Source organism: Loxodonta africana, chromosome 17 (assembly GCF_030014295.1).
Source record: "Loxodonta africana isolate mLoxAfr1 chromosome 17, mLoxAfr1.hap2, whole genome shotgun sequence".
Taxonomy (NCBI): domain Eukaryota; kingdom Metazoa; phylum Chordata; class Mammalia; order Proboscidea; family Elephantidae; genus Loxodonta; species Loxodonta africana.
In genome coordinates, this window is record NC_087358.1 from 68,599,509 (window position 1) to 68,627,472 (window position 27,964).

Genomic DNA, 27,964 nt, shown 5'->3' on the forward strand with positions numbered 1-27,964 from the left:
AAATAAAAAGAAAATGTAACAAAAATAAATGTTTACAATTTAATATCTGCAAACATGAGCAAAATAAAAAGTTATTTTCATAGTATTTCTAAAACTACAAAACTAAATTCTGCTATAGAGAAACTTACAGAGGTAAAGATATCACTCTAGAATAACGCTTTTCATCTTATATTCTGTGTGGGTTTTTACTACCATCTAGTGTTATACCTTAAGAAATGCTTTCTTATAAAAATTAAAAGTTGCAACAGACACTTTTACCACTCAGACATTACTAGAAGGTTATAGGAAAAACACAGTACACAAAGTTACTATTTTTTAAAAAGCTGTTCTATATAAGAAAGCTATTTTCATGGCCCTTCAAATTTTTCTTACTCTAAATTCTACACAATTAATAATATTCTACATCAAATCCCTACTAGGGCTTCCAAATATGTACCTAGTTTGCTTTAAAAGAGAGGCTAGTTACAACACAGGTTCATCTCGCAATACCTAATACACTGAAAAAGCCAGATAATGACATAGTATAACAAGATTATCAATGCTCTCTCCAAGCACCAGATCCACGAAAGGATTTTCTCTGCCCCTGATTCCTTATGTTCACTGTTACCATTTTAGGTTCCATAAATAAAAAACAGCAGACCTAGGGTCATGCTCCTTAGAGGCGTATTGTTATTGAATGTAACCTTCCAACTTACCAAGTACCAAATTAGCCAGTGAAACAAACCCCAAACTATAAAAAGTACCACCAAAGCCTGTTGCCACTGAGTCAATTCCAACTCACAGCAACCCTACAGGACAGAGGAGAACTGTCCCATAGGGTTTCCAAGGAGTGCCTGATGCATTCGAACTCCTGAGCTTTTGGTTAACAGCTGTAGCACCTAACCACTATGTCACAAGGGTACCAGGAGCTTGAAAAAGATGAAGCAATGGATACACATTCCCTTAATGGCTTCAGAGACTTTCTCTTGGGTTAGAATATGTTACTATGCTAGAAATTATTTTTCCAGTCTTGGCATCTAGAGGTGAAGCAGAAACGATTCCAGCTGTTCTTAGTGAATTATCAATTTGAAAATCCCATGGAATTTATTAAAGCAGAATTTTGCCTATAGCTTTTTTTTTCACGTTATATATCAAATTTTATGGAATTAGTCATGTTGCTTTTAAAAAATGCAATAAATATTGTGCCCATGATACATACAGATTACAGATCATACTTTTTTGATCTTCCCCATGTAAACACCAATAATAATCAACTACTAAAAATGAATATAATAAATTCACACTAAATGTCATACTATCACGTCTACGATTACTCACTTGAAATGACCTTTCCATTGTTATTGCAAAGTAGTACTCTCTCCTGGGATATCTTCGCTCACAGACCAATACTTGATTGCATATTCTGCCCTTTTTTCCAGTTTGTTTGGTAAACAACTTTTTCCCAATCATTTGTGAAGAAACAGCTTTTGCTTCTTCTGGACTAAAATAAGAAAAAGAACTCAAACTCTTCTCCAACTGAGAAAAACAAAAATCCACAAGATAGTCAAAATTTTGTCTAATATTTAAATCTCAGTGTTTTTATCAATCCAGTAATAAAGAAAAGTGCATCTTGTACAATATGTTTTTTCTTTAATAAAGGCAATTTTTCTTTAAAAAATGTTACTTACGAGAAAACTATCTTTACTCCTCCTTTGAGGCCACTTTCAAATGTTCCTTTTCCTCTGCCACCAGCTAAAACCTGTGCCTTTATCACAACATCTTTTGAACCTAGAAGAAAAAGACTTCTATTACATATGACACACGGAGCAGCATGCACAACACAGAATTCTGTTATTCAGCATACATATTAAGCAATGTTTTTAAATGCAGTAAAGTCTCATTTATTCACAATGTCCAAAGATGAGGCATTCCATGTATGTAGATATTCTAGCAGATTAGAACACTTAACCATCCAGAGATCCACAACTTAAAAAAAATTAGCTACTCATATTAAACTGTTTTTTAAAGTATGCTGAAAATTATTTAACCCTTTCTTGAATACCTGAAATTTCTACTACAGGCAGTCCCATTACGAACTAGATCAGTTCCTAACTGTGACTTTAAGTCTTTAAGTTGAATTTATAGGTCAGTCAAAACAGGGGCATATGGTTCTTAATTAGCCTTGCTTCAGGGAAAGAAAAGGCTCAAAGCCCTTCAATGATTTAAAAGCTGCAAATGAGACGTTCTTCTGAGTTGCTGAGGTCTTCTATTTAAACAGTGCTTGAACAGAATCCAGCATTCGTCAACCTCCCTGCAACCAGCCACTCCTAGCCAGCCCTCCACCACCTCCTCACATCTGCACCCTCAGAGGTCCCAAGGCTCCGCCGCTGCCTCTCCTCATCTATCACCATGACAACTGTGTCCCCCTTGCAGGTGAGCCAGAGCTACAACCAGGACTCGAAGGCCACAATCAACTACCAGATTAACCTGGCACTCTACGCCTCCTACATCTACCTGTCCATGCCTTACTACTTCGACCTCCGGGACGTGGCTTTGAAGAATTTTGCCAAATATTTTCTTCACCAGAAGTAAAACTATCCCTATTCACAAATCATATGATACTATATGCAGAAAACCGAAAACACTCCACAAGGAAACTACTGAAACTAATACAAAGATTCAGCAGAGTAACAGGATATAAGATCAACATACAAATATCAGTTGGATTCCTATATAACGATAAAGAGAACTACAAAAAAGAAATCAGGAAGACAACACCATTTATAATAGCCCCTAAAAAAATAAAATATCTAGGAATAAAGCTAACCAGAACATAAAAGGCCTATACAAAGAAAACTACAGAACACTACCACGAGAAACCAAAAGACTTACATAAATAGAAAACATACCATGCTCATGGATAGGCAGACGACTCACCATTATAAAAATGTCAATTCTACCCAAAGCAATCTACAGATACAATGCAATACTGATCCAAATATGAACAGCATCCTTTAATAAGATGGAAAAACTAATTATTAACTATATACGGAAAGGAAAAAGACCCCACATAAGTAAAGCATTATAGAAGAAGAACAAAGAAGAAGGCCTCACACTACCTGACCTCAGAACCTACTATACAGCTACGGTAGTCAAAACAGCCTGGTACTGGTACAACAACAGACACATCAATTAATGAAACAGAATCCAGAACCCAGATGTAAATCCATCCACCCACAGTCACTTGATCTTCAATAAAGGCCCAAAGTCCATTAAAGGGAGAAAAGAGAGTCTTTTTAACAAATGGTGCTGGCAAAACTGGATGTCCATCTGTAAAAATATGAAACAGAACCCATACCTCACCCAAACCCAGAACCCAGTGCCGTTGAGACACTTTCGACTCATAGTGACCCTATAGGACAGAGCAGAACTGCCCCATAGAGTTTCCAAGGAGCACCTGGTGGATTCAAACTGCCGACCCTTTGGTTAGCAGCCGTAGCACTTAACCACTATGCCACCAGGGTTTCCTCCATACCTCACACCATAAAAAAAAATAATTCAAAGTGGATCAAAGACCTAAATATAAAACCAAAAACTATAAAGATCATGGAAGAAGAAACAGGGTCAACGCTAGAGGCCCTAATACACAGAATAAATAAGATATTAACCGCAACTAACAATACACAAACACCAGAAGATAAGCTAGATAAGTGGGATCTTCTACAAATTAAACACTTAGGCTCATCAAAAAACTTCACCAAAAGAGTAAAAAGAGAACCTACAGACTGGGAAAACATTTTTGGCTACGACATACCCAACAAAGGTCTAATCTCTGAAATCTATAGGAAAATCCAACACCTCTACAATAAAAAGACAAATAATCCAATTAAAAAATGGGCAAAAGTATATTTTCAAGCGCATGATGGTCATCTGAATGTCCTCTTTGATGGAATGTCAAGTCCTTTGCCCGTTTTATGATTGAGTTATTTGTCTTTTTGTTATTAAGTTGTCAGATATATGGTTTCTGAAGCTATTCTCCCAGCCAGTAGGTTGTCTTTTCAATTTTTTTGGTAAAGTCTTTCGAGAATAAAAGTTTTTAATTTTTATGAGGTTCTATTTGTCTTTTGCTATTCGTGCTTTTGTTATTATATTAAATAATACATCACCGAAAGCTGAGACTGACAGCATTGCCCCTGCTTGTTTTTCTAAGAATTTTATGGTTTTAGTTAGCACATTTAACAAAGCCTTTTGATGACCATTAAAAAAAATGCGCAAAGGATATGAAAAGACACTTCAGCAAAGAAGACATTCAGGTGGCTAAGAGACACATGAGGAAATGCTCACTATCATTGGCCATTAGGGAAATGCAAATCAAAACTACAATGAAATACCATCTCACACCAATATTAAAGGCATGAATCAAAAAAAGAGAAAGTAACAAATGCTGGAAAGGCTACAGGAAGATTGGAACTCTTATGCCCTACTGGTGGGAACGCAAAATGGTACAACCGTTTTGGGAAATGATACGGCGCTTCCTTAAAAACTAGAAATAGAAATACCATTTGATCCAGCAATCCCACTCCCAGGAATATAACCTAGAGAAATAAGAGCTGTCACACAAGTAGACATATGCACACCCATGTTTACTGCAGCATTATTCACAAAAGCAAAAAGATGGAAACAACCTAAGGGCCCATCGACAGATGAATGGGTAAACAAACTATGGTGCATATACACAATGGAATACTACACAACGATAAAGAACAATGATGAATCTGTGAAGTGTCTCACAACATGGATGAATCTGGAGGGCACTAAGCTGAGTGAAATAAGTCAACCACAAAGGACAAATACCATATGAGCCACTATTACAAAAGCTCACAAAAAGGATTACACAGAGAAAGCTATCTTTGACAGTTATGAGGGAGGAGACGGGTAGTGAGGGAAAAATACTAACTAGGTAACAGATAAGTGGTAATTCTGGTGAAGAGTAAGACAGTACACAATAACAGGGAAGCCAGTACAACTTGTACAAAGCAAAGGCATAGAAGCTTCATAGACACATCCAAACTCCCACAGGGACTAAATTACCAGGCTGAGGGCTGGGGACCACAGTCTCAAGGGACATCTAGCTCTATTGGCATAACATAGTTTATAAAGACAATGTTCTACATCCTGCTTTGGTGAGTAGTGTCTGGGGTCTTAAAGGCTTGTGAAGATCCATCTAAGATATGTCTAGTGGTTGAACCCTGTCCAGAGCAAGTAATTAAAAGAAAGCCAAAGACACTAGGGAAGGATTAGTCCAAAGGACTAACAGAACAAAATACCACAGCCTCCACCGGACTGAGTCCAGCACAACTAGATGGTACCTGGCTACCACCACTGACTGCTCTGACAGGGATCACAATAGAGGGTCCTGGACGGAGCTGGAGAAAAATGTAGAGCAAAATTCAAACTGATGAAAAAAGACCAGACTTACTGGCTGACAGGATTCAAAGAAACCTCAGGAGCATGGCCCGAGGGCATCCTTTTAGCTCAGCACTGAAGTCACTCCTGAGGTTCACCCTTCAGCCAAAGATTAGACAGGCCCGTAAAACAAAATGAGGCTAAATGGACACACCAGCAAAGACAAAAAGGTAGGAGCAGACAGGAAAGCTGGTAGCGGGGAACCCAAGGTTGAGAAGGGGAGAGTGCTGACATGTTGCAGAGCCGGCAACGAGAAACTAACGTCTCTGTAAACCTTCACCTAAAGCACTCTCTCTCTCTATATATATACACACACATACATTTATATATACACACACACATATATATATACACACACACATTTTCTTTACCAGTCTCACGAGGAGAGGGAACATGCTGAGAAACCAATGAAGCTTCAGAACCAATGAGGTGGCTGAACCTTCCCTCAGGATATCAAGAAACCAGACTGTGATGACTGGGAGAGCAGGCTGACTGCAATGGAGTGTGTGTTACACTTGGAAAAAAGCATGAATCATTCACTATTGGAACTACACAAACTGACCACTGAAAAGAATGACACCCACTTGTGTGACTTCATTAAGACTCATTACCTAAATGAGCAGGTGAAATCCATCAAAGAACTGGGTGACTACAAATCAACCTGCACAAGATGGAGGCCCCAGAATCTGGCCTGGCAGAGTATCTTTAACAAGCACACCCTGGGAGATGGCGATGGAGACAGCTAAGCTTTAACCTGCCTTCCCCATAGCCACAGGGATGACGTCCGCGGTCACCAAGACATCGCATGCGTGTTGGGTTGACCTTTACCTTTTCTGTAAACTGTACCAAAGCATCCACTTAAGTTCTTTCACTCGTACCATTCCTTCAAATAAAGTAATCTGGTACCAAAACAAAAGGCTCTACGTGCAGCAAGCCAAGGTGATTGTGATGAGGAATTTGTTCAACTGGTTTAAAGTGAGGGCAAATTTACATAACAATAAAGGGCAACTAAGTCCCTATAGACATCTGACCTTAGCCCAGGATTTCTTGTAAAGAGGTATTAAAAATGCAAAATTGAGACTCAAATATCTTCCTAAACATTTTCACCCCCTTTCTATTCCCAAACTTGCTATTCTGTGAAAATTTGAATTATAAGTGCTACTGAGAGCAGAAATATACAGTAACTTAGGGGAAATTTCACTATTGATACCAATTCATATTGTCCCAGTAACGGAAAGCCCTGTTAATATAAATTAAACCGTGCTCTTATGAGTAGTACTACAGGAATTATTAAGGCATATTTACCAGAAGATTCCAGAACATTGTAACACTTATGCCTATTTTTTTAAATAGTCTGAATTATTATTCTTTAATAAGTAAAAAAAAAATTTTTTTTTTTTTTTTAATAAGTAGGGCTAACCCACCAGCCACTCAGCAGAAGAAAGATGTGGCAGTCTGCTTCTGTAAAGATTTACAGCCTTGGAAACACTACGGGGTAGTTCTACTTTGTCTTATAGGGTCGCTATGAGTCGGAATCGATTTGACGGCAATGGCCCTTTTTTTTTTTTTTTTTTTTAGTTTTAACAGATAGGCTGATCACTATGTTCCCCACCTCCTTCTAATTTGTTGTAGAAAACTAGGTAAATAACTTTAGAGTAGGTATTACTCATTCACGAACCAGGGCAACACTCCTGGAGAGGCTCCCTCTGACTCTCCAGATAGGTAGAATGTCAGAGCCTCATCATTTTGGTTCTAAGCGTTTTGTCCATACTGACAATGTAGCACTCATATTACATTACGACAAAATAATTAACACTTGAGGTCAGGATTAAAGGCCTTCTCTAATTCATTAAATCTCTAGCACAAAACCATCTCTGGGATATAAGTTTTTTAAACATACACTTGAACAGACTGAAGAGGGGTACTCTACTACAGGGAAAAAGTCATCCCGCAATTCACATACCAGGAAGAAAGAAAGGGGACTCCCACCTACCTAAACAGCTGAACAAGCCAAATAAACGAGGTAACAAATGCAGTTTGTGATCAAACAAATAAGAAAGGGCTTAGAGCCTACACATGAACAATTAATAAATGTTTTAAAAAATCAATGACGTAAATGAGACTGCACTGGAAATGTGGACCACTTAAACTAGAAGATGGCCCTGTGAGCCAGTCGAGGTAGCGTTTAAAAAAAACAGCACCTCTTTCTCACACCCCACATCCAGTTAGTCAGGAAATCATGCTGGTTCTACCCTCAAAACTTATCCAGGAGCTGACCATCCCTCATCACCTGCAGTTTGGACCTGGGTGCCTGCCACCATTACCTCTTACCTAGGTAATCCTATCCCCAAAAGAATATTCTCAAAGCAGCAGCCAAAGTGAGCATGTCGGCCTCTACTTAAAACCAAAGCCCTTACGATGGCCCACAATAATCCCAATACGTTTACCCTTTTTACCTCCTATGCCCCACTCACCGCTCACTCCACTCCAGTACACTCGTCTCCATTCTGTTCCTTGGCACACTCCTGCCTTCAGCCCTTTGCTCTAAAGCTCTCTCTGCCTGCAATACCTTTCTCCCAGGTGTGCATTCAGGAAAGGCCCTCACCCCCTTCAAGTTTTTCTCACATTGTCAATGGGCTTATCTTGATCATTATTATGGATTGAATTGTGTCCCCAACAATGTGTGTCAATCTGGCTATGCCATGATTCCCAGTATTGGGTGCTTGTCCGCCATTTTGTCATCTGATATGATTTTCCTATGTGTTGTAAATTCTACCTCTATGATGTTAATAAGGAAGGATTAGAGGCAGTTGTGTCAATGAGGCAGGGCTCAATCTACAAGATTACATTGTATCGAGTCCATCTCTTTTGAAATATAAAATGGAGAATCAAGTGGAGAGACAGGGGACCTCAAACCATCAAGAAAGCAGTGCTGAGTGCAGAGCGCATCCTTTAGACCCAGAGTTTCTGAGCAGAAAAGCTCCTAGACCAAGGGGAGATTGTTGACAAGGACCTTCCCCCAGGGCGCACATAGAGACAGCCTTCCCCTGGAGGTGATGCCCTGAATTTGGACTTGTAACCTACTAGGATGTGAGAGAATAAATTTCTATGTGTTAAAGCCATCCACTTGTGGTATTTCTGTAATAGCAGCACTAGATGACTAAGACAATCACATACTTAAAAGGTACTACAACCTGCCCACCTGCGACCAATCCCTCTTCTCTGCTCTACTTTTTTCCCAAAGAATTCAGCATGTTCTAACGTATAATTTCCTCATGTTTATCATTCCTTTTTTTCTCCCTCCTGGAATATAGGCTCCAGCATGGCTGAATCCTTGTGGTCATTGATGTTTCCAAGCTCCTAGGAGAGTTCTTAGAATGGCTACTCTTGAAAAAACCTCAGAGCTAGAAATATTGAGCCTAAAGTCTTGCAACTACAGCCTTGTTTAGACAAGGCACCCCAGTTCGATTTGCCACAGTCAGTGCCATTCCCAAGTGTGACAACTAATTTAAGACTAGAGAAAATTTATAAGATTTCTCTTTCTTAAAACCGACAGTTTCTTATTAAGACAAAAGGTAGGCCCAAGAACTATGACAAATTAGAGATTTCTCCCCAACCTAAAAGAAGGAAGCCCTGACCGGCTTCTGGTTACCTAACAAATCCCAGTAAAAATCGGAGTCTGGAGACGGAATAGACAAGACACTTCCAGCGAGCCCTCTTTACCACAAACACCCAACAAAATGAGTGAAACGAGTATATTTATGACAAGCTAGGAGCCGAGAGCATCAAAGACAAGCTTAGAAAATGAACAGCGGAGCAGGGGGAGGAAGAGATGGTTCAGAAACGGAGAGGAGTTACTGGACCTTAATCGCAGGGAACCCTCAGGCACTATTCCCAGAGCAGTGGCCGCAGGCTGGCACTAGCGTTCAGCCACAGTTTCATCAGGGAGAAGCAGCCAGCCAAACAGCCTACTCACACCTCCAGAACCAGAAAAGAACGGCGCTCTCGGCAAAAGCTAAATACTTGCGTATATTTCATCATATCCACCCACCTCCAAGCCGGCTTCAGCGGCTGAATTCCCTGGGCCTGAGACAAGCACTGTTGAGTGCCTAGAGCCATCTTCCCGGCCTTGGAGAAGGAAAAATTTGCAACTGGGGTAAAAGATAATTTGGAAGCTCCACTAATCAGGGGAGCTTAACACAGAAGCAGCTCTTATCCAGGCATAAAAGGTCCGTGGACATGGGGCACCTTTCCCTTCTGCATGGAACGTGTGGGCCTATTTCAGGAGAATAGACCCTTGTTAGCAGACTCCAACCATTTCAGCCATGCGGTGAAGAGGTGGGTGTTTGAAATTTGACATTGCTTTGTCTATTAAACAGGGTCCTCACCTACCCACATAAGGGGCCTAAGGACTGGTAACTTCACTCAGGTCACCCAGCCACTCGCAACGGGGGTCCAAGGGTAATTGGTACCTCCCAATCCTTACAACCAAAAACACTGGGTGCCCATGATCCCTCTGCAGAACCCACCCACCAGCACACTCCAGGGAACAGAGATGCGTTTTCTTCAGAGACACTTGGGGGTCAGTTCTCATCCCCCTGCCTTGTTCAGAGCATGACCCCCGGCTGCAATCAGATACCGGTACATACACCAATCACCCCTGCCCCTCTAAGACTGTAGGACAGAGCCTGTACCACACACTTGATGATCAGCTTCCTGGACACCTGAGCTGAGTTCATACAAGAAAACTGAATGGACTCCTAGACTGATATACCTCATAACAGCTCTACCCATCTGGGGACAGGACTTCAGAACTCCAAAGGCGAAAATAATCAAGCTAGTTCACTCCAGCAACCCATTTGGACATACCAAAACAAAACAAAGCAAGAAGCTACGACACAGTAAGCAATCATAAACTAATACAATAACTTATAGATGGCTCGGAGACAACAGTCAGTATCAAGTCACATAAAGCAACAGACCATGACCACCTCAACAAGCTCTCAAACCAAGAATCCAAGAATCTTCTAGATGAAAGTGCATTCCTGGAATTACCAGAGGCAGAATACAAAACATTAATATACAGAACCCTTCAAGACATCAGGAAGCAAATGAAGCAATACACAGAACAAGCCAAGGAACACACAGATAAGGCAACTGAAGAAGTTAGAAAGATTATTCAGGAACACAATGAAAAATTTACTAAGCTGGAAAAATCCATAGACAGACAGCAATCAGAAATTCAGAAGATTAACAATAAAATTACAGAAGTACACAACTCAATAAAAAGTCAGAGGAGCAGAACTGAGCAAGCAGAAGCCAGAATTTCTGAAAGTGAAAATAAATCACTTGGCACTAATACATTTGAAGAAAAATCAGATAAAAGAATTAAGATGCTCATCGAACTCCACATAAGGTAGATTTTAAAAGAAAGTTACCAAGACCCATACCTTACTCCATGCACAAAAACGAACTGAAAATGGATCAAAGACCTAAATATAAAATCTAAAACGATAAAGATCATGGAAGAAGACAAAATAGGGACAACTTTAGGAGCCCTAATACGTGGTATAAACAGTATACAGAACATTACTAACAATGCAGAAGAAAAACTAGACAACTGGGAGCTCCTAAAAATCAAACACCTATGCTCATCCAAAGACTTCACCAAAAGAATAAAAAGACTGCCTGCAGACAGGGAAAAAGTTTTTAGCTATGACTTTTCTGATGAGCACCTGATCTCTAAAATCTACATGATACTGCAAAAACTCAACTGCATAAAGACAAATAACCCAATGAAAAAATGAGCAAAAGATATGAACAGACACTTCACTAAAGAAGACATTCAGGTAGCTAACAAATAAATGAGGACATGCTCAGGATCATTAGCCATTAGAGAAATCCAAATCAAAACTACAATGAGATTCCATCTCACTTCAACAAGGCTGGCATTAATCCAAAAAACACAAAACAATAAATTTTGGAGAGGCTGTGGGGAGACTGGAACACTTATACACTGCTGGTAGGAATGTAAAATGGTACAACCACTTTGGAAATCGATTTGGCGCTTCCTTAAAAAGCTAGACATAGAACTACCATACAATCCAGCAATCCCACTCCTTGGAATATAGCCTAGAGAAATAAGAGCCTTTACACGAACAGATATATGCACACCCATGTTCATTGCAGCACTGTTTACAATAGCAAAAAGATGGAAGCAAATGAGGTGCCCATCAATGGATGAATGGATAAATTATGGTATATTCATTCACACAAAGGAATACTATGTATCATTAATGAACAGTGATGATCTGTGAAACATTTCATAACATAGAGTAATCTGGAAGGCATTATGCTGAGCAAAATTAATCAGTTGCAAAAGGACAAATATTGTATAAGACCCCTAGTATAAGAACTCAAGAAACAGTTTAAACAGAGAAGAAAATATTCTTTGATGGTTATGAGAAGGGGGAGGGAGGGAGGGAGGGCAGGAGAGAAGTATTCACTAATTAGATAGTAGATGAGAACCACTTTAGGTGACAGGAAAGACAACACACAATACAGGCGAGGTCTGCACAGCTGGACTAAACCAAAAGCAAAGAAGTTTCCGGGATAAACTGAATCCATCGAAGGCCAGTGTAGCAGGGCCGGGGGATTGGGGCCCATGGTTTCAGGAGAAATCTAAGTCAATTGGCATAATAAAACCTACTAAGAAAACATTCTACATCCCACTTTGAAGAGTGGTGTCTGGGGTCTTAAACGCTAGCATGCAGCCATCTAGGATGCATCAATTGGTCTCAACGCAGCTGGATCAAAGGAGAATGAAGAACACCAAGGACACAAGGTGATTATGAGCCCAGGAGACAGAAAGGGCCACATGAACCAGGGACTACATCATCCTGAGACCAGAAGAACTAGATGGTGCCCAGCTACAACTTATGACTGCCCTGACAGGGAACACAACAGAGAACCCCTGAGGGAGCAGGAGAGCAGTGGGATGCAGACCCCAAATTCTCATAATACCAGGCTTAATGGTCTGACTGAGACTGCAAGGACCCCGGTGGTCATGGCACCCAGACCTTCTGTTGCCCCAGGACAGGAACCATTCCCAAAGCCAACTCTTCAGACAGGGATTGGACTGGACAATGGGTTGGAGAGGGACGCTGGTGAAGAGTGAGCTTCTTGGATCAGGTGGACACTTGAGACTATGTTGGCATCTCCTCCCCGGAGCGAAGATGAGAGGGTAGAAGGGGGTCAGAAGCTGGCGAAATGGACATGAAAAGAGAGAGTGGAGGGATGGAGCGGGCTGTCTCATTATGGGGAGAGCAACTGGGAGTATGGAGCAAGGTGTACATAAGTTTTTGTGAGAGACTGACTTGATTTATAAACTTAAAGGGCAATATAAATTTAAAAAAAATCTGAGTCTGCCACTCCAACCTGAAATTCATTTGCCAGTATTTTAGAAATAATTCATTTACTTCAAAGAAGATAACTATAATCCATAGACTCCAAATGTAGTATAAAAATAGCCAACAGTTAAACCAGTGCTTTACTAGGTATCTCAGTCATCTACTGCTGCTGTAGCAGAAATACCACAAGTGGATGGCTTTAACACAGAGAAGTTTATTCTCCCACAGTCTAGTAGGGGAGAAGTTAGATTAAGGGCACCAGCTCCAGGGGAAGACTACTCTCTGTCGGCTCTAGAGGAAGTTCTTTGTCATCAGTCTTCTCTTGGTCTGGGAGCATCTCAGTGCAGGAACCTCAGGTCCAAAGGACACGTTCTGTTCCCAGTACTGCTTCCTTGGTGGTATGAGGTCCCCATATCTCTCTGCTGGCTTCTCTCTTTCATATCTCAAAAGAGAGTGGCTTAAGACACTATCTAATCTTCTATATCTCATCAATATAACTGCCACTAATCCATCTCATAATATCACAGTGATACAATTTATAACACATAGGGAAATCACATCAGATGACAAAATGGTAGACAACCATACAATACTGGGAATCGTGGCCTAACCAAGTTGACACATATTTTTGGGGGGATACAATTCAACACCATGACACTGGGCTAAAGTTAATAGTCCTATTCCTTAAACTGAGAACTTAACATTGCTGTTATTAGGTGCCGTCAAGTCAACGTCTACTAATAGCGACCCCATGAGACAAGAGAATTTTCCCACAGTGTTCACTAGGCTGTAATCTTTATGGGAGCAGGTCACCAGGTCTCTCTGTTGTGGAGCTGTGGGGTAGGTTCAAACTGCTAAACTTTCAGTTAGCAGCCACTCACTTAATTATCATGCTACCAGGGTTCCTTAGGAATTTATTATATGGGGCTATTAAGTGAAACCAAGGAAGCTCCATTTTTTATTTTTTTTAATTTTTATTGTGCTTCAAGTGAAAGTTTACAAATCAAGTCAAAACTCTCACACAAAAATTTATATACACCTTGCTATATACTCCTAATTGCTCTCCCCTCAATGAGACAACCCGCTCCTTCCCTCCAATCTCTCTTTCGTGTCCATTAGTCAGCTTCCAACCCCCTCCGCCCTCCCATCTCCCCTCCAGACAGAAGAGGCCAACATAGTCTCAATTACCTGCTTGATACAAGAAGCTCACTCCTCACCAGCATCCTTTTCTATCCCATTGTCCAGTCCAATCCCTGTCTGAAGAGTTGGCTTTGGGAATGGATCCTGTCTTGGGCTAAGAGAAGGTCTGAGGGCCATGAACACCAGGGTCCCTCCAGTCTCAGTCAGACCATTAAGTCTGGTCTTCTTATGAGAATTTGGGGTCTGCATCCCACTGTTCCCCTGCTCCCTCAGGGGGTCTCTGTTGTGTTCTGTCAGGGCAGTCATCCCTTGTAGCCAGGTACCATCTAGTTCTTCCGGTCTCAGGTTGATGTAGTCTCTAGTTTATGTGGCCCTTTCTGTTTCTTGTGCTCATGATTACCTTGTGTCCTTGGTGTTCTTCATTCTCCTTTGCTCCAGGTGGGTTGAGACTCATTGATGCATCTTAGATGGCCGCTTGCTAGAGTTTAAGACCTCAGACACTGCTCTCCAAAGTAGGATGCAGAATGTTTTCTTAATACATTTTATTATGACAATTCACTTAGATATCCCCTGAAACCATGGTCCCCAGACCCCTGCCCCTGCTCTACTGGCCTTCAAAGCATTCAGTTTATTCAGGAAACTTCTTTGCTTTTGGTTTAGTCCAGTTGTGTTGACCTCCCCTATATTGTGTGTTGTCTTTCCCTTCACCTAAAGTAGTTCTTATCCATTATCTAATTAGTCAATATCCCTCTTCCCCCCGCCACCATAATCATCAAAGAATATTTTCTTCTGTTTAAATTCTATCTCTAGTTCTTATAACAGCGGTCTTAAACAATATTTGTTCTTTTGCAACTGACTAATTTCACTCAGCATAATGCCTTCCAGATTCTTCCATGTTATGAAATGTTTCACAGATTCATCACTGTTCTTTATTGATGGGTAGTATTCCATTGTGTGAACATACCATAATTTATTATTCATTTATCCATTGATGGGTACCTTGGTTGCTTCCATCTTTTTGCTATTGTAAACTGTGCTGCAGTGAGCATGGGTGTGCATACATCTGTTCATGTAAAGGCTCTTATGTCTCTAGGATATATTCCAAGAAATGGGATTGCTGGATTGTATGGTAGTTCTATTTCTAACTTTTTAGGAAGTGCCAAATTGATTTCCAAGGTGGTTATACCATTTTATATTCCCAGCAGAAGTGTATAAGTGTTCCAGTCTCTCCACAACCTCTCCAACATTTATTATTTTGTGATTTCTGGATTAATGCCAGCCTTGTTGAAGTGAGATGGAATCTCATTGTAGTTTTGATTTGCATTTCTCTAATGGCTAATGATCCTGAGCATTTCTTCATGTATCTGTTAGCTACCAGAATGTCTTCTTTCATGAAGTACCTGTTCATATCCTTTGGTCATTTTTTAATTGGGTTGTCTTTTCGTAGTGGAATTTTTGTAGTATCATGTAGATTTTAGAGATCAGATGCTGATCGGAAATGTCTTGGCTAAAAAATTTTTCCCAGTCTGTAGGTAATCTTTTTGCTCTTTTGGTGAGCTCTTTGGATGAGCATAGAGGTATTTGATTTTTAGGAGCTCCCAGTTACATAGTTTTTCTTCTGCATTGTTAGTGATGCTTTGTATACTGTTTCTGCCGCGTGTTAGGGCTCCTAAAGTTGTCCCTATTTTTTCTTCCATGATCTTTATAGTTTTAGATTTTATATTTACATCTTTGATCCAATTTCAGTTCCTTTTTGTGCGTGGTGTGAGGTATGGGTCTTGTTTCATTTTTTTGAAGATGGATATCCTGTTATACCAGCACCATTTGTTAAAAAGATTGTCTTTATTTAACTGATTTGGGGCATTTGTCAAATATGAACTGCTCAAATGTGGACGGATTTATGTCTGGATTCTCAATTCTGTTCCATTGGTCTATGCATATGTTGTATCAGTACCAGGCTGTTTTGACTACCATGGCGGTATAACAGGTTCTAAAATCAGGTAGAGTGAGCCCTCCCTCTTTGTTCTTCTTCTTCAGTAATGCTTTACTTATCCAGGGTCTCTTGTCCTTCCACATGAAGTTGGTGATTTGTTTCTTCATCTCATTAAAGAATGTCGTTGGAATCTGGATCAGAAGTGCATTAAATCTATAGATCACTTTTGGTAGAATAGACATTTTTACAATGTTAAGTCTTCCTATCCACAAGCAACGTATGTTTTTCTACTTATGTAGGTCTCTTTTGGTTTCTCACAGAAATGTATTGTAGTTTTCTTTGTATAAGTCTTTTACATCTCTGTTAACATTTATTCCTATTTTCTCTTCTTGCGGGCTACTATAAATGGTATTGATTTGGTGATTTCCTCTTTGATGTTCTTTTTGTTGGTGTAGAGGAATCCAACTGATTTTTGTATGTTTATCTTGTATCCTGATAGTCTGCTGAACTCTTCTTAGTTTCAGTAGTTTTCTTGAGGATTCCTTAGGGTTTCCTGTGTATAAGATCATGTCGTCTGCAAATAGAGATAATTTCACTTCTTCTTTGCTAATCTGGATGCCCTTTATTTCTTTATCTAGCCTAATTGCTCTGGCTAGGACCTCCAGCACAATATTGAATAAGAGTGGTGATAAAGGGCATCCTTGTCTGGTTCCCAATCTCGAGGGGAATGCTTTCAGGCTCTCCATGTAGGATGATGTTGGCTGTTGGCTTTGTATAAATGCCCTTTATTATGCTGAGGAACCTTCCTTCTATTCCTATTTTGCCAAGAGTTTTTATCATGAATGAGTGTTGAACTTTGTCAAATGCCTTTTCTGCATCTATTGAAAAAACCATGTGATTCTTGTCTTTTGTTTTATTTATGTGATGGACTACATTAATGTATGAATCCCACTTGGTCATGGTGAATTTTTTTTGATATGTTGTTGAATTCTGTTGGCTAGAATTTTGTTGAGAATTTCTGCATCTAAGTTCATGAGGGATATAGGTCTGTAATTTTCCTTTTTTGTGGTGTCTTTACCTGGTTTTGGTATCAGGGGTATGGTGGCTTCATAGAATGAGTTTGGTAGTATTCTGTCCTTGTCTATGCTCTGAAGTACCTTTAGTAGTAGTGGTGTTAACTCTTCTCTGAAAGGTTGGTAGAACTCTGCAGTGAATCCGTCTGGGCCAAAAGACTGATTACCTTTTCAACCTTTTCTTTTGTTATAGGTCTACTTCGTTGTTATACCTCTGTTTTTGTTAAAGTAGGCAGTGTGTTTCTAGGAATTCGTCCATTTCTTCTAGGTTTTCAAATTTGTTAGAATACAATTTTTTGTAGTAATCTGATATGATTCTTTTAATTTTAGTTGGGTCTGTTGTAATATCGCCCCTCTCATTTCTTATTTGGGTTATTTGCTTCCTCTCCTCTTTTTCTTTTGTCAGTTTGGCCAATGGTTTATCAATTTTGTTGATCTTTTTCAAAAAACCAGCTTTTGGTCTTGTTAATTCTTTCAATTGTTTTTTTGTTTTCTATTTCATTTAGTTCTGCTCTAATTTTTATTATTTGCTTTCTTCTGGTGCCTAAGGGTTTCTTTTGTTGTTCTCTTTCTGTTTGTTCAACTTGTAGGGATAATTCTTTGATTTTGGCCCTTTCTTCTTTTTGGATGTGTGCATTTATTAATAGAAATTGGCCTCTGAGCAGTGCTTTTGCTGTGTCCCAAAGGTTCTGATAGGAAATGTTTTCATTCTCATTGGATTCTATGAATTTCTTTATTCCATCCTTAATGTCTTCTATAATCCAATCTTTTTTGAGTAGGGTATTGTTCAGTTTCCAAGTGTTTAATTTCTTATCTCTACTTTTTCTGTTATTGATTTCCACTTTTATGGCCTTATGGTCAGAGAAGATGCTTTGTAGTATTTCAATGTTTTGGATTCTGCTAAGGCTTGCTTCATTACCTAATACGTGGTCTATTCTAGGGAATGTTCTATATGCACTAGAAAAGAAAGTATACTTGGTTGCTGTTGGGTGGAGTGTTCTGTATATGTCAATCAGGTCAAGTTGGTTGACTGTGGCATTTATATCTTCCGTGTCTTTATTGAGCTTCTTTCTGGGTCTCCTGTCCTTCACCGAAAGTGGTGTGTTGAAGTCTCCTACTATTGTTGTGGAGCTATCTATCTCACTTTTCAATGCTAACAGAGTTTGTTTAATGTATCTTGCAGCCCTGTCAGTGGGAGCATAAATATTTAATACGGTTATGCCTTCTGGGTATATTGTCCCTTTAATAATTATATAGCGTCCTTCCTTATCCTTTATGGTGGGTTTAACTTTAAAGTCTATTTTGTCAGAAATTAATATTGCCACCCCTCCTCTTTTTGATTGTTGTTTGCTTGATATATTTTTTTCCAACCTTTGAGTTTTAGTTTGTTTATGTCTCCAAGTCTTAGGTGTGTCTCTTGTAGGCAGCATATAGACAGGTCATGTTTTTTAATCCATTCTGCCACTCTCTGCCTCTTTATTGGTGCATTTAGTCCTTTCACATTCAGCGTAATTATGGATAGGTATGAATTTAGTGCTATCATTTTAATGTCTTTTTTTGTGTGTTGTTGACAGTTTCTTTTTCCCACTTAATTTTATGTGCTGAGTAGATTTTCTTTATATATTGTCCTTTCCTCATATTCGTTGTTGTTGATTTTGTTTCTGCTGAGTCTCTTTTTTTCTTGTATTTTATTTTGATGAGTAGGATAGTTTCTCTCCTTTGTGGTTGCCTGATTACCCCTATTTTACTAAATTTAAACCGAACTTTTATTTCTTTGTATTGCCCTATCTTCCTCTCCATATGGAATATCTGTGATTACATTTCTTAGTCCCTCTTTATTGTTTTAATGTTGTCTTCTTTTATACAACATCGCTGTTATTACCCTGTTTTGTGTGTGTGTGTGTTTTTAATGTTGATTTGGTTTTTTTTATTTCCCTGTCTGGGTTGACATATGATTGCTCTTCCCAGTGTTCTAGTCTTGGGTCGATACCTGATAGTATTGATTTTCTAACCAGAGAACTCCCTTTAGTATTTCTTGTAGTTTTGGTTTGGTTTTTACGAATTCCCTAAACTTCTGTTTATCTGGAAATGTCCTAATTTCACCTCTATTTTTAAGAGACAGTTTGCTGGATATATGATTCTTCGCTGGCAATCTTTTTCCTTCAATTTTTCATATAAGTCATCCCATTGCCTTCTTGCCTGTATGGTTTCTGCCGAGTAGTCCAAGCTTATTCTTATTGACTCTCCTTTGTAGGTGACTTTTCGTTTATTCCTAGCTACTCTTAAAATCCTTTTTATCTTTGGTTTTGGCAAGTTTGATTATGATATGTCTTGGTGACCTTCTTTTAAAATCTACCTTATGTGGAGTTCTGTGAGCATCTTGGATAGATATCTTCTCATCTTTCACGATTTCAGGGAAGTTTTCTGCCAACAAATCTTGAACATTTCTCTGTATTTTCTGTTATCCTTCTCTGTTCTGGTATTCCAATCACTCAAGTTATTTCTCTTGATAGAGTCCCACATGATTCTTAAGGTTTCTTCACTTTTTTAAATTCTTTTATCTGATTTTTCTTCAAATATTTTGGTGCCAAGTGCTTTATCTTCAAGTTCTCAAATTCTGCCTTCTACTTGCTCAATTCTGCTCCTATCACTTTCTAATGGGTTGTCTAATTCTGTAATTTTATTGTTAATCTTCTGATTTTCTGATTGCTGTCTATGGATTTTTCCAGGCTATTAAATTTTTCATTATGTTCCTTAACAACCTTTTTAATTTCTCAACTGCTTTATGTGTGTGTTCCTTGGCTTTTTCTGCGTATTTTCTGATTTCCTTCCTGATATCTTCAAGAGTTCTGTACATTAATCTTCTGTATTTTACCTCTGGTAATTCCAGGAATGCACTCCCATCTGGAAGATCCCTGGATTCTTTGACAGCTTGCTGAGACAGCCACGGTCTATTTCTTTATGTGACTTGATATTGACTGTTGTCTCCAAGGCATCTATAAGTTATTGTATTAGTTTATGTTTGCTTACTGTATCTTAACTTCTTGCTTTGTTTTATTTTGATATGCCCAAATGGGTTGCTTGAGTGAGCTAGCTTGACTATTTTAGCCTTTGGAGTTCTGACATCCTGTCTCCAGAGGGCTAGAGCTGTTATCAGGTATATCAGTCTAGAAGGCCATTCACTTGTCTTGTATGAAGTCAGCTCAGGTGTCTAGGTAGCTGACTATCAAGTGTGTGGTATAGGCTCTGTCCTACGGTCTTAGAGGGGAAGGGTGATTGGTGTAGGTACCAGTATCTGGTTGCAGCAGGGGGGTCACACTTTGAACATGGCAGCGGCTTGAGAATCATCCCCCAAGTGTCTCTGAGGAAAGCATGTCCCTGTTCCCTAGAGCGTACAGATGGGTGGGTTCTGCAGAGGGACCAAGGGCACCCAGTGTTTCGGGCTGTAGAGACTTGGAGGTACCAGTTATCGCTGCACCCATCGCAGGTGGCTGGGTGACCTGAATGGAGTCACCAGTCCTTATGCTCCTGATTTGGGTAGGTCAGGACCCTGTTTAATAGGCAAAGCAATGTCAAACATCAAACACCCACCTCTCCACCACACAGCTGAAACGGTTGTAGTCTGCCAGCAAGGGCCTATTCTCCTGAAATAGGCCCACAGAGGTTCACGTAGAATGAAAAGGTACTCAAAGTGCACAGAACATTTATGCCTGGACAGGAGCTGCTTCTGTCCTGAGCTCTACCGGTTAGTTGACCTCGCAAATTATCTTGTCCCCCAGTCGTGAATTTATTCCTTCTCCAGGGCCTGGAGGATGGTTCTAGGTGCTCAACAGGGCCTATCTCAAGCCCAGGGAAATCAACAGCCACTGAAGCCGGCTTGGGGGAGGGTGGTGTACTAAATATACGCAAGTATTTAGCTTTTGCCAAGAGTGTTCTTCTTCTCTGGGTCCAGGGGTGCGAGTAGGCTGTGTGGCTGGTTGCTTCTCCCTGAGTAAACTGCGGCCGAACGCTAGTACCAGCCCACCTCAGCCACTCCTGGCAATGGTGCCTGAAGGCTCCCAGCAATTCAGGTCTGGTAATTCCTCTCCACTTCTGAACTGTCTCTTCCTCCCCCGCCCCTCAGTTCATTTTCGAACCTTGCCTTTGATGTTCAGGGCTCCTATTTGTCATAATTATACTCATTTTACTTGTTTTTTCAGTTTTTTGTTGTAAAAGGGCTCACTGGAAGTGTCTGTCTATTCCGCTATCTTGGCCCTGCCTCCGAAGCTCTATTTTTTAAAAACATTTTACAAGACTGAGGCTCTTTCCCCAAAAGTGTCAATCTTCTTTCTTTAGGAATATAAACTCCTTAAGGGCAGAGATGATATGTCTTCAAAAGTTCTTTCTAAAATAGCCCTTCACAACCCAAGAGAAATACAATAATAATGAAAAAAATAGTAATAATAACATGCTCTCACATCAACTATCAAGAGGAGGAGAAAGACTGGAAGATACGCCTGAGGACAACTGGTTGAAACAAATATTTTGCTAATTTCATTAATTCATTCAACAGATACTGCTATATGCCAGATACTGTGCAGGAGCTGTACATATAACAATGAGCAAAGGAGAGCTGGCCTGCCCTCATAAAAAAAAAATAGGGCTTATAATCTCATCAGAGTTGGCCCTTTGTTCTAGTTAGACAAAATCTTTTTCGATCCCAAGTTAGTATTTAAAATATATTCACTACCCCTCTAAGCTTTAGTCATTCACAAATGTTTTAAGCATTTTTTTATTTCCTATACAGTCATTTAATTAATAAAACGTTGGAAAGAAGAAATGCCACAACAAAGTTCCATTGTACTCCATGTAGAAATCTCTCTCCGGGCTGACATTCGTTAATCAGCACCATTTGTATATATTTATCCAACCAAAGATTCTACCTTAATTATACTAGAATCCACACTACGTTTCTACAAAAATTACAAGAAATTCTACCAAATTCCTTACTGAAATCATATTTCCCTGATCAAGTACTGTAAGAAAGAGATAGTAACGTGCTCTCAGAACTGACCTCAAAATGTAACTACTTCACTTCTCTGTGCTTACCAACCATCTCTTTCATAAATCATTATAGAATCTTCCCAGTGATCATCAAGCTCACCAACCAGCTTTTTGTGCGCTCTCATATGTTTTACATGTCTTTAAAAATATTAGAAATCTATTTTTTTCTAACTATGCCTCCATTTCTAACCTTAAATATTCATAACAGGCAAAATTTGCCTCCAGAATGGTGCTTCCCAACTTTTTCACATCATAACACACATAGAAAATGATTAATTCTGTATGGAATACTGGGAAAAATACTCAGGGTTATTTCAGAGGTGAGTCAACCAGCTGTAGGGCTCAGTGGCCCCAGGCTCCATGCTACCTCAGCCTCTCTTGTTATCCCAGGGCTGAGGGGTATTAGTGGTTTGTTACACCTGTAACACATTCATGCCCTAATATATCAGTTGGTGAACATACCCCTAGATAAGAGTTCTTTTTAATAAATAGAAATTAGTATTTTGTGAATTTTGTAGTAACTCAAAAATCCTAAATCACCCTGAGGTAACCAAAAATCAGCAATGTAAATAGCTAGATGGATAAAACCACGTATATTTCTAAGGTACCTCACAGCGCACCTTAAATTTCATAATAACTTATGACATTAATGATGACTCACTGCAAAGTATAAAATTGTACTCCAAATCTTCATATCAGACCAACCAATTGCTATCAAGTTGATTCCAACTCATGGCAATTTCACGTGTGTCAGAGTAGAACTGTGCACCAGAGTTTTTTTTTTTTTTCCAGAAGCAGACTGCCCAGTCTCTCCTCCAAGGAACCTCTGGGTAGACTCAAACTTCCAACCTTTTGGTTAGTAGCCACAGGAACTATCTGCAATACCCAGGAACTCCCAATATCTTCACGGTTATTACTAAACAAATCTTTTTAAAAGTAGCATTTCTGTTCCTCTAGGTTTAAAGGTCCTCACTAGTCTCTGATCCCACTCCCATACTACAATCACACTTTGCAGTGTTTTTTGCCAAGAATATACTTCCTAGATAAACAAACTGTCTTCTGAATAAGAAGAATGCTTTTCTTGATTAACAGAAAAATAACTGCAAATGAAAAAAATCACATTCTAGTCAAGGAAATCATGGTCATCTCATTCCAAAGCATAGATAATAATACATAACAGTTTTCTGAACTTGTACATGCCTTCACTTTTGAAAGAAAAACTCATTCTAGAAACAAATACAAACTAAGATGAAAATTTAAAATATTTAAATATCTTTTAAACTGCTTCATCTTTTTTGAAAAACTAATAACAAAATTATCATTAAAGTACATTTAAAATATTAATCAAATGTACATAAAAGAAAAATGAACTGCTAATTTAATTAATTATGCAAAAACTGACTGGATTTAAAATACTGCTAAAAGAAAATGAAGTGTATAATTAAGCTATTACATTACCTCAGTACTATCTTCTACTAAATTCTTAAAAAATGTGAACTGAAGCATATTTCTTAAAGAACTGATTTTTTAAATTAAGCTATTAATATAATGCAAATGAACGTGATATTAAAGTATCTGTTATCAATAAATGAATCTACTAATAAACATGGACAACTACTTAATTCATTTAAAAAATATTACTATTTGTCAACCACTTAACTGTCAGGCACTCTTCTAGGACTTTGGGATATATCAGTGAACAAAATAAGACAAAGAAAACCCGCTTTCATGGAGCTTACATTCTAAAATTCGATTTTTTTTTCTATTCCTTTTGGTCCCATATTTTTTGCATCATAAAAAACCAAACCGAATCCATTGCCATGGAGTCTATTCCGACTCAAGCGACCCTATAGGATGGAGTAGAACTGCCCCATAGGGTTTCCAAGGCTGTAAATCTTTACGGAAGCTGACTGACCCATCTTTCTCTCGCAGAACTGCTGGTATGTTTGAAACGCCGACCTTTCGGTTAGTAGCTAAGCATTGTCATTTAACAGCTAAGATTTCCCTTAGTCGTTTCCCTAAATAGTCACCACAGTCGCCATCATTTTCAGCTACAAAGTAGTAAATAGAATTTTCTTTCCCATAACTATATACTTCAACAAAAAACCTGACTTTGGCTTCCTAGTGCCAATATAAATGACTTTTAACTAATCACTGTCTCACAACAATTTCAGAATTTCAACAGTCACAAAGTTCTACCTACTCTTTTTAGTTAATAAAACTTATTTTTAAAAAAATAAAAGCTAAAAATTGTCATTAAATGAAAAGTAAAGTTCATATCTTATCAAAGTTTCCATGTCAAGGTAGCAAAAGTTTTTCTTAATTTAGTACCTAATTTTTTTGCAATTGCAAAAGCTTCATCTGGTGACTTTGCCACGTGTCCTTTGGGAATGGAGATACCAGCTTCCTGCAACAATTCCATGCTCAGGTATTCATGTAGTGCAAGATTCCTTTGCTGCTGCTGCTGAACTTGGAGCCCAAGGTTGTTAAACAATCCAGAACTTCCCAGAACCTGGGGAAATTGAGGACATGTTTATATGACAGTGATTTGGCAGTTAATCTTGTTAAAAGCATCTTCTCAAAATACTTTGTTTAAAAGTAGGAGACCTCACACTACCTGATTTTAGAACCTTATTATATCACCACAGTAGTCAAAACAGCCTGGTACTGGTACAACAACAGATACACAGACCAATGGAATAGAATTGAGAACTGGATAGCCATCTGCAAAAAAATGAAACAAAATCCATACCTCACACCATGCACAAAAACTAACTCAAGATGGATCAAAGACCTAACCATAAAATCTACAACGAAAAAGATCATGGAAGAAAAAATAGGGACACTGCTAGGAGCCCTAAAACATGGCATAAACAGAATACAAAACATAACTTACAATACACAAACACCAGAAGAGAAACTAGATAACGGGGAGCTCCTAAAAAGCAAATAATTATGCTCATCAAAAGACTTTACCAAAAGAGTAAAAAGACAACCTACAGACTGGGAAAAAAATTTTGGCTACGACATATCCAATCAGGGTCTAATCTTTAAAATCTACAAGATACTGCAAAGCCTCAACAACAAAAAGACAAATAACCCAATTAAAAAATGGGCAAAGGCTATGAACGGGCACTTTACCAAAGAAGACATGCAGAAGGCTAACGGATACATGAGGAAATGATCAATATCATTAGCCAATAGAGAAATGCAAATCAAAACTACAATGAGATACCATCTCACCCCAAGAAGGCTAGCGTTAATCCAAAAAACATAAAATAATAAATGTTGGAGAGGTTGTAGAGAGACTGGAACACTTTTGCACTGCTGGTGAGAACGTAAAATGGTACAACCTCTTTGGAAATAGATTTCGTGCTTCCTAAAAAGGTAGAAATAGAAATACCATAAGATCCAGCAATCCCACTCCTTGGAATATATCCTGAAGAAATAAGAGCCGTCACACGAATAGCCATATGCACACCCATGTTTACTGCAGCACCGTTCACAATACCAAAAAGACGGAAATAACCTAGATGCCCATCAACAGATGAATGGATAAACAAATTATAGTGCATAACCCCAGTGCTTTGAGTCACCAGGTTTCCATTATAGTTCATATACACAATGAAATACTACACAACAATACAGAACAAATGACGAATCCATGAAACATCTCATAACACAGATGAATCTGAAAGGCATTATGCTGAGTGAAATTAGCCACAAAAGGACAAATATTGTATGAGACCACTACTATAAGAACTCAAGAAAAGGTTTAAACACAAAAGAAAACATTCTTGGATGGTTACAAGAGTGGGGAGGGTAGGAGGGAGGAGTTCACTAACTAGATAGTAAATAAGAATTACCTTAGGTAAAGGGAAGGATAATACACAATACCGGGGAAGTCAGCACCACTGCACTAAACCAAAACCTAAGAAGTTTCCTGAACACAACCAAACACTTCGAGGTACAGTATAGTAGGGGCAGAGATTTGGGGGCCATGGTTTCAGGGGACATCTAGGTCAACTGGCATAACAAAGTTTACTGAGATGTTCTGCATACCACTTTGGTGAGTGGCATCTGTGGTCTTAAAAGCTAGTAAGTAGCCATCTAAGATGCACTGATTGATTGGTCCCAACCCACCTGGAGCAAAGGAGAATGAAGAACACCAAGGACACAAGGAAAATAAGAGCCCAAAAGGCAGAAAGGGCCACATAAACCAGAGAGTCCATCAGCCTGAGACCAGAAGAACTAGATGGTGCCTGGCTACCACCAATGACTGTCCTGACAGGAAAGACAACAGACAGTCCCTGACAGAGCAGGAGAAAGGTGGGATGCACAACTCAAATTGTAGTAAAAGACCAGACTTAATGGTCTGAGACCAGAGGATCCCCAGAAGATATGGTCCCTGGACTGTCTGTTAACCCAGAACAGGAGCCATTCCCAAAGCCAACTCTTCAGACAATCAGACTGGGCTCTAAGATATAAAATGATATTCATGAAGACTGTAATTCTTAATTCAAGTAGATATACGAGACTAAATGGGCAGCTTCTATCCGGCGGCAAGATGAGAAGGCAGAAAGGGATAGAAGCTGGTTAAATGGACACAGGAAATCCGGGGTGGAAAAGAGGAATGTGCAGCCACGTTATAGGGCTAGCAACCAGGGTTTCATAGCAGTGTGTGTATACATTTCTGTATGAGAAACTAACTTCAGCTGTAAACTTTCACCTAAAGATTTAAAAAAAAAAAAAACTTAGTTTATATAGAGCAAATGGAAACCCTGGTGGCGTAGTGGTTAAGTGCTATGGCTGCTAACCAAGAGGTTGGCAGTTTGAATCTGCCAGGCGCTCCTTGGAAAACCTATGGGGCAAGTTCTACTCTGTCCTATAGGGTCGCTATGAGTCAGAATCAACTCGATGGCAGTGGGTTTTATGTGGCTCTTCCCCCACGTGTCTGTCAGTTTGTCGTACTGTGGTGAATTGCGTTTTGCTGTGATAGAAACAATGCTGGAGATCGAATGATAGAATTTTTCAAGACCAACAACTTCTTCATTGCAAATACCTTCTTTCACCAACATAAACGGGAACTATACACATGGACCTTACCAGATGGAACACACAGAAATCAAATTGACTACATCCGTGGAAAGAGACAATGGAAAAGCTCAATACCATCAGTCAGGACAAGGCCAGGGGCCGACTGTGGAACTGACCATCAATTGCTCATATGCAAGTTCAAGCTGAAACTGAAGAAAATCAGAGGAAGTCCACGAGAGCCAAAATATGACTTTGAGTATATCCCACCTGAATTTAGAGACCATCTGAAGAACAGATTTGATACATTGAACACCAGGGACCGAAGACAAGACGAGTTGTGGAATGACATCAAGGACATCATCCATGAAGCAAGAGGTCACTGAAAAAACAAGAAAGAAAGAAAAAACCAAGATGGATGTCAGAGGGGACTCTGAAACTTGCTCTCAAACATCGAGCAGCCAAAGCAAAAGGAAGAATTGATGAAGTAAAAGAACTGAACAGAAGATTTCAAAGGGCGTCTCAAGAAGACAAAGTATTATAATGACATGTGCAAAGAGCTGGAGATGGAAAACCAAAAGGGAAGAACACGCTCGGCGTTTCTCAAGCTGAAAGAACTGAGAAAAAATGCAAGCCTCAAGTTGCAATAGTGAAGGATTCTATGGCGAAAATAAACGACGCAGGAAGCATCAAAAGAAGATGGAAGGAACACACAGAGTCATAATACCAAAAAGAATTATTTGATGTTCAACCATTTCAAGAGGTGGCATATGATCAGGAACCGATGGTACTGAACAAAAAAGTCCAAGCTGCTCTGAAGGCATTGGTGAAAAACAAGCCTCCAGGAATTGATGGAATATCAATTGAGATGTTTCAACAAACAGATG

General features: G+C 39.3%; 1 protein-coding gene and 1 pseudogene across 1 annotated transcript in view; one reads left to right on the plus strand and one right to left on the minus strand.

Moving 5' to 3' along the window:
- The window catches only part of SUCLA2 (succinate-CoA ligase ADP-forming subunit beta), an 86,215-nt gene that overhangs the window by 50,135 nt on the left and 8,116 nt on the right, over positions 1 to 27,964 (minus strand). Inside the window, exons 2-4 of the mRNA XM_010592615.3 lie at positions 24,375 to 24,555; positions 1,668 to 1,767; positions 1,318 to 1,480 (exon numbers count right to left, since the gene is read on the minus strand). Of these exons, the coding sequence (XP_010590917.1) occupies positions 1,318 to 1,480; positions 1,668 to 1,767; positions 24,375 to 24,555 (444 nt within the window). The remainder of the gene's footprint in view (positions 1 to 1,317; positions 1,481 to 1,667; positions 1,768 to 24,374; positions 24,556 to 27,964) is intronic.
- LOC100667793 (ferritin heavy chain-like) lies at positions 2,389 to 6,191 on the plus strand (annotated as a pseudogene).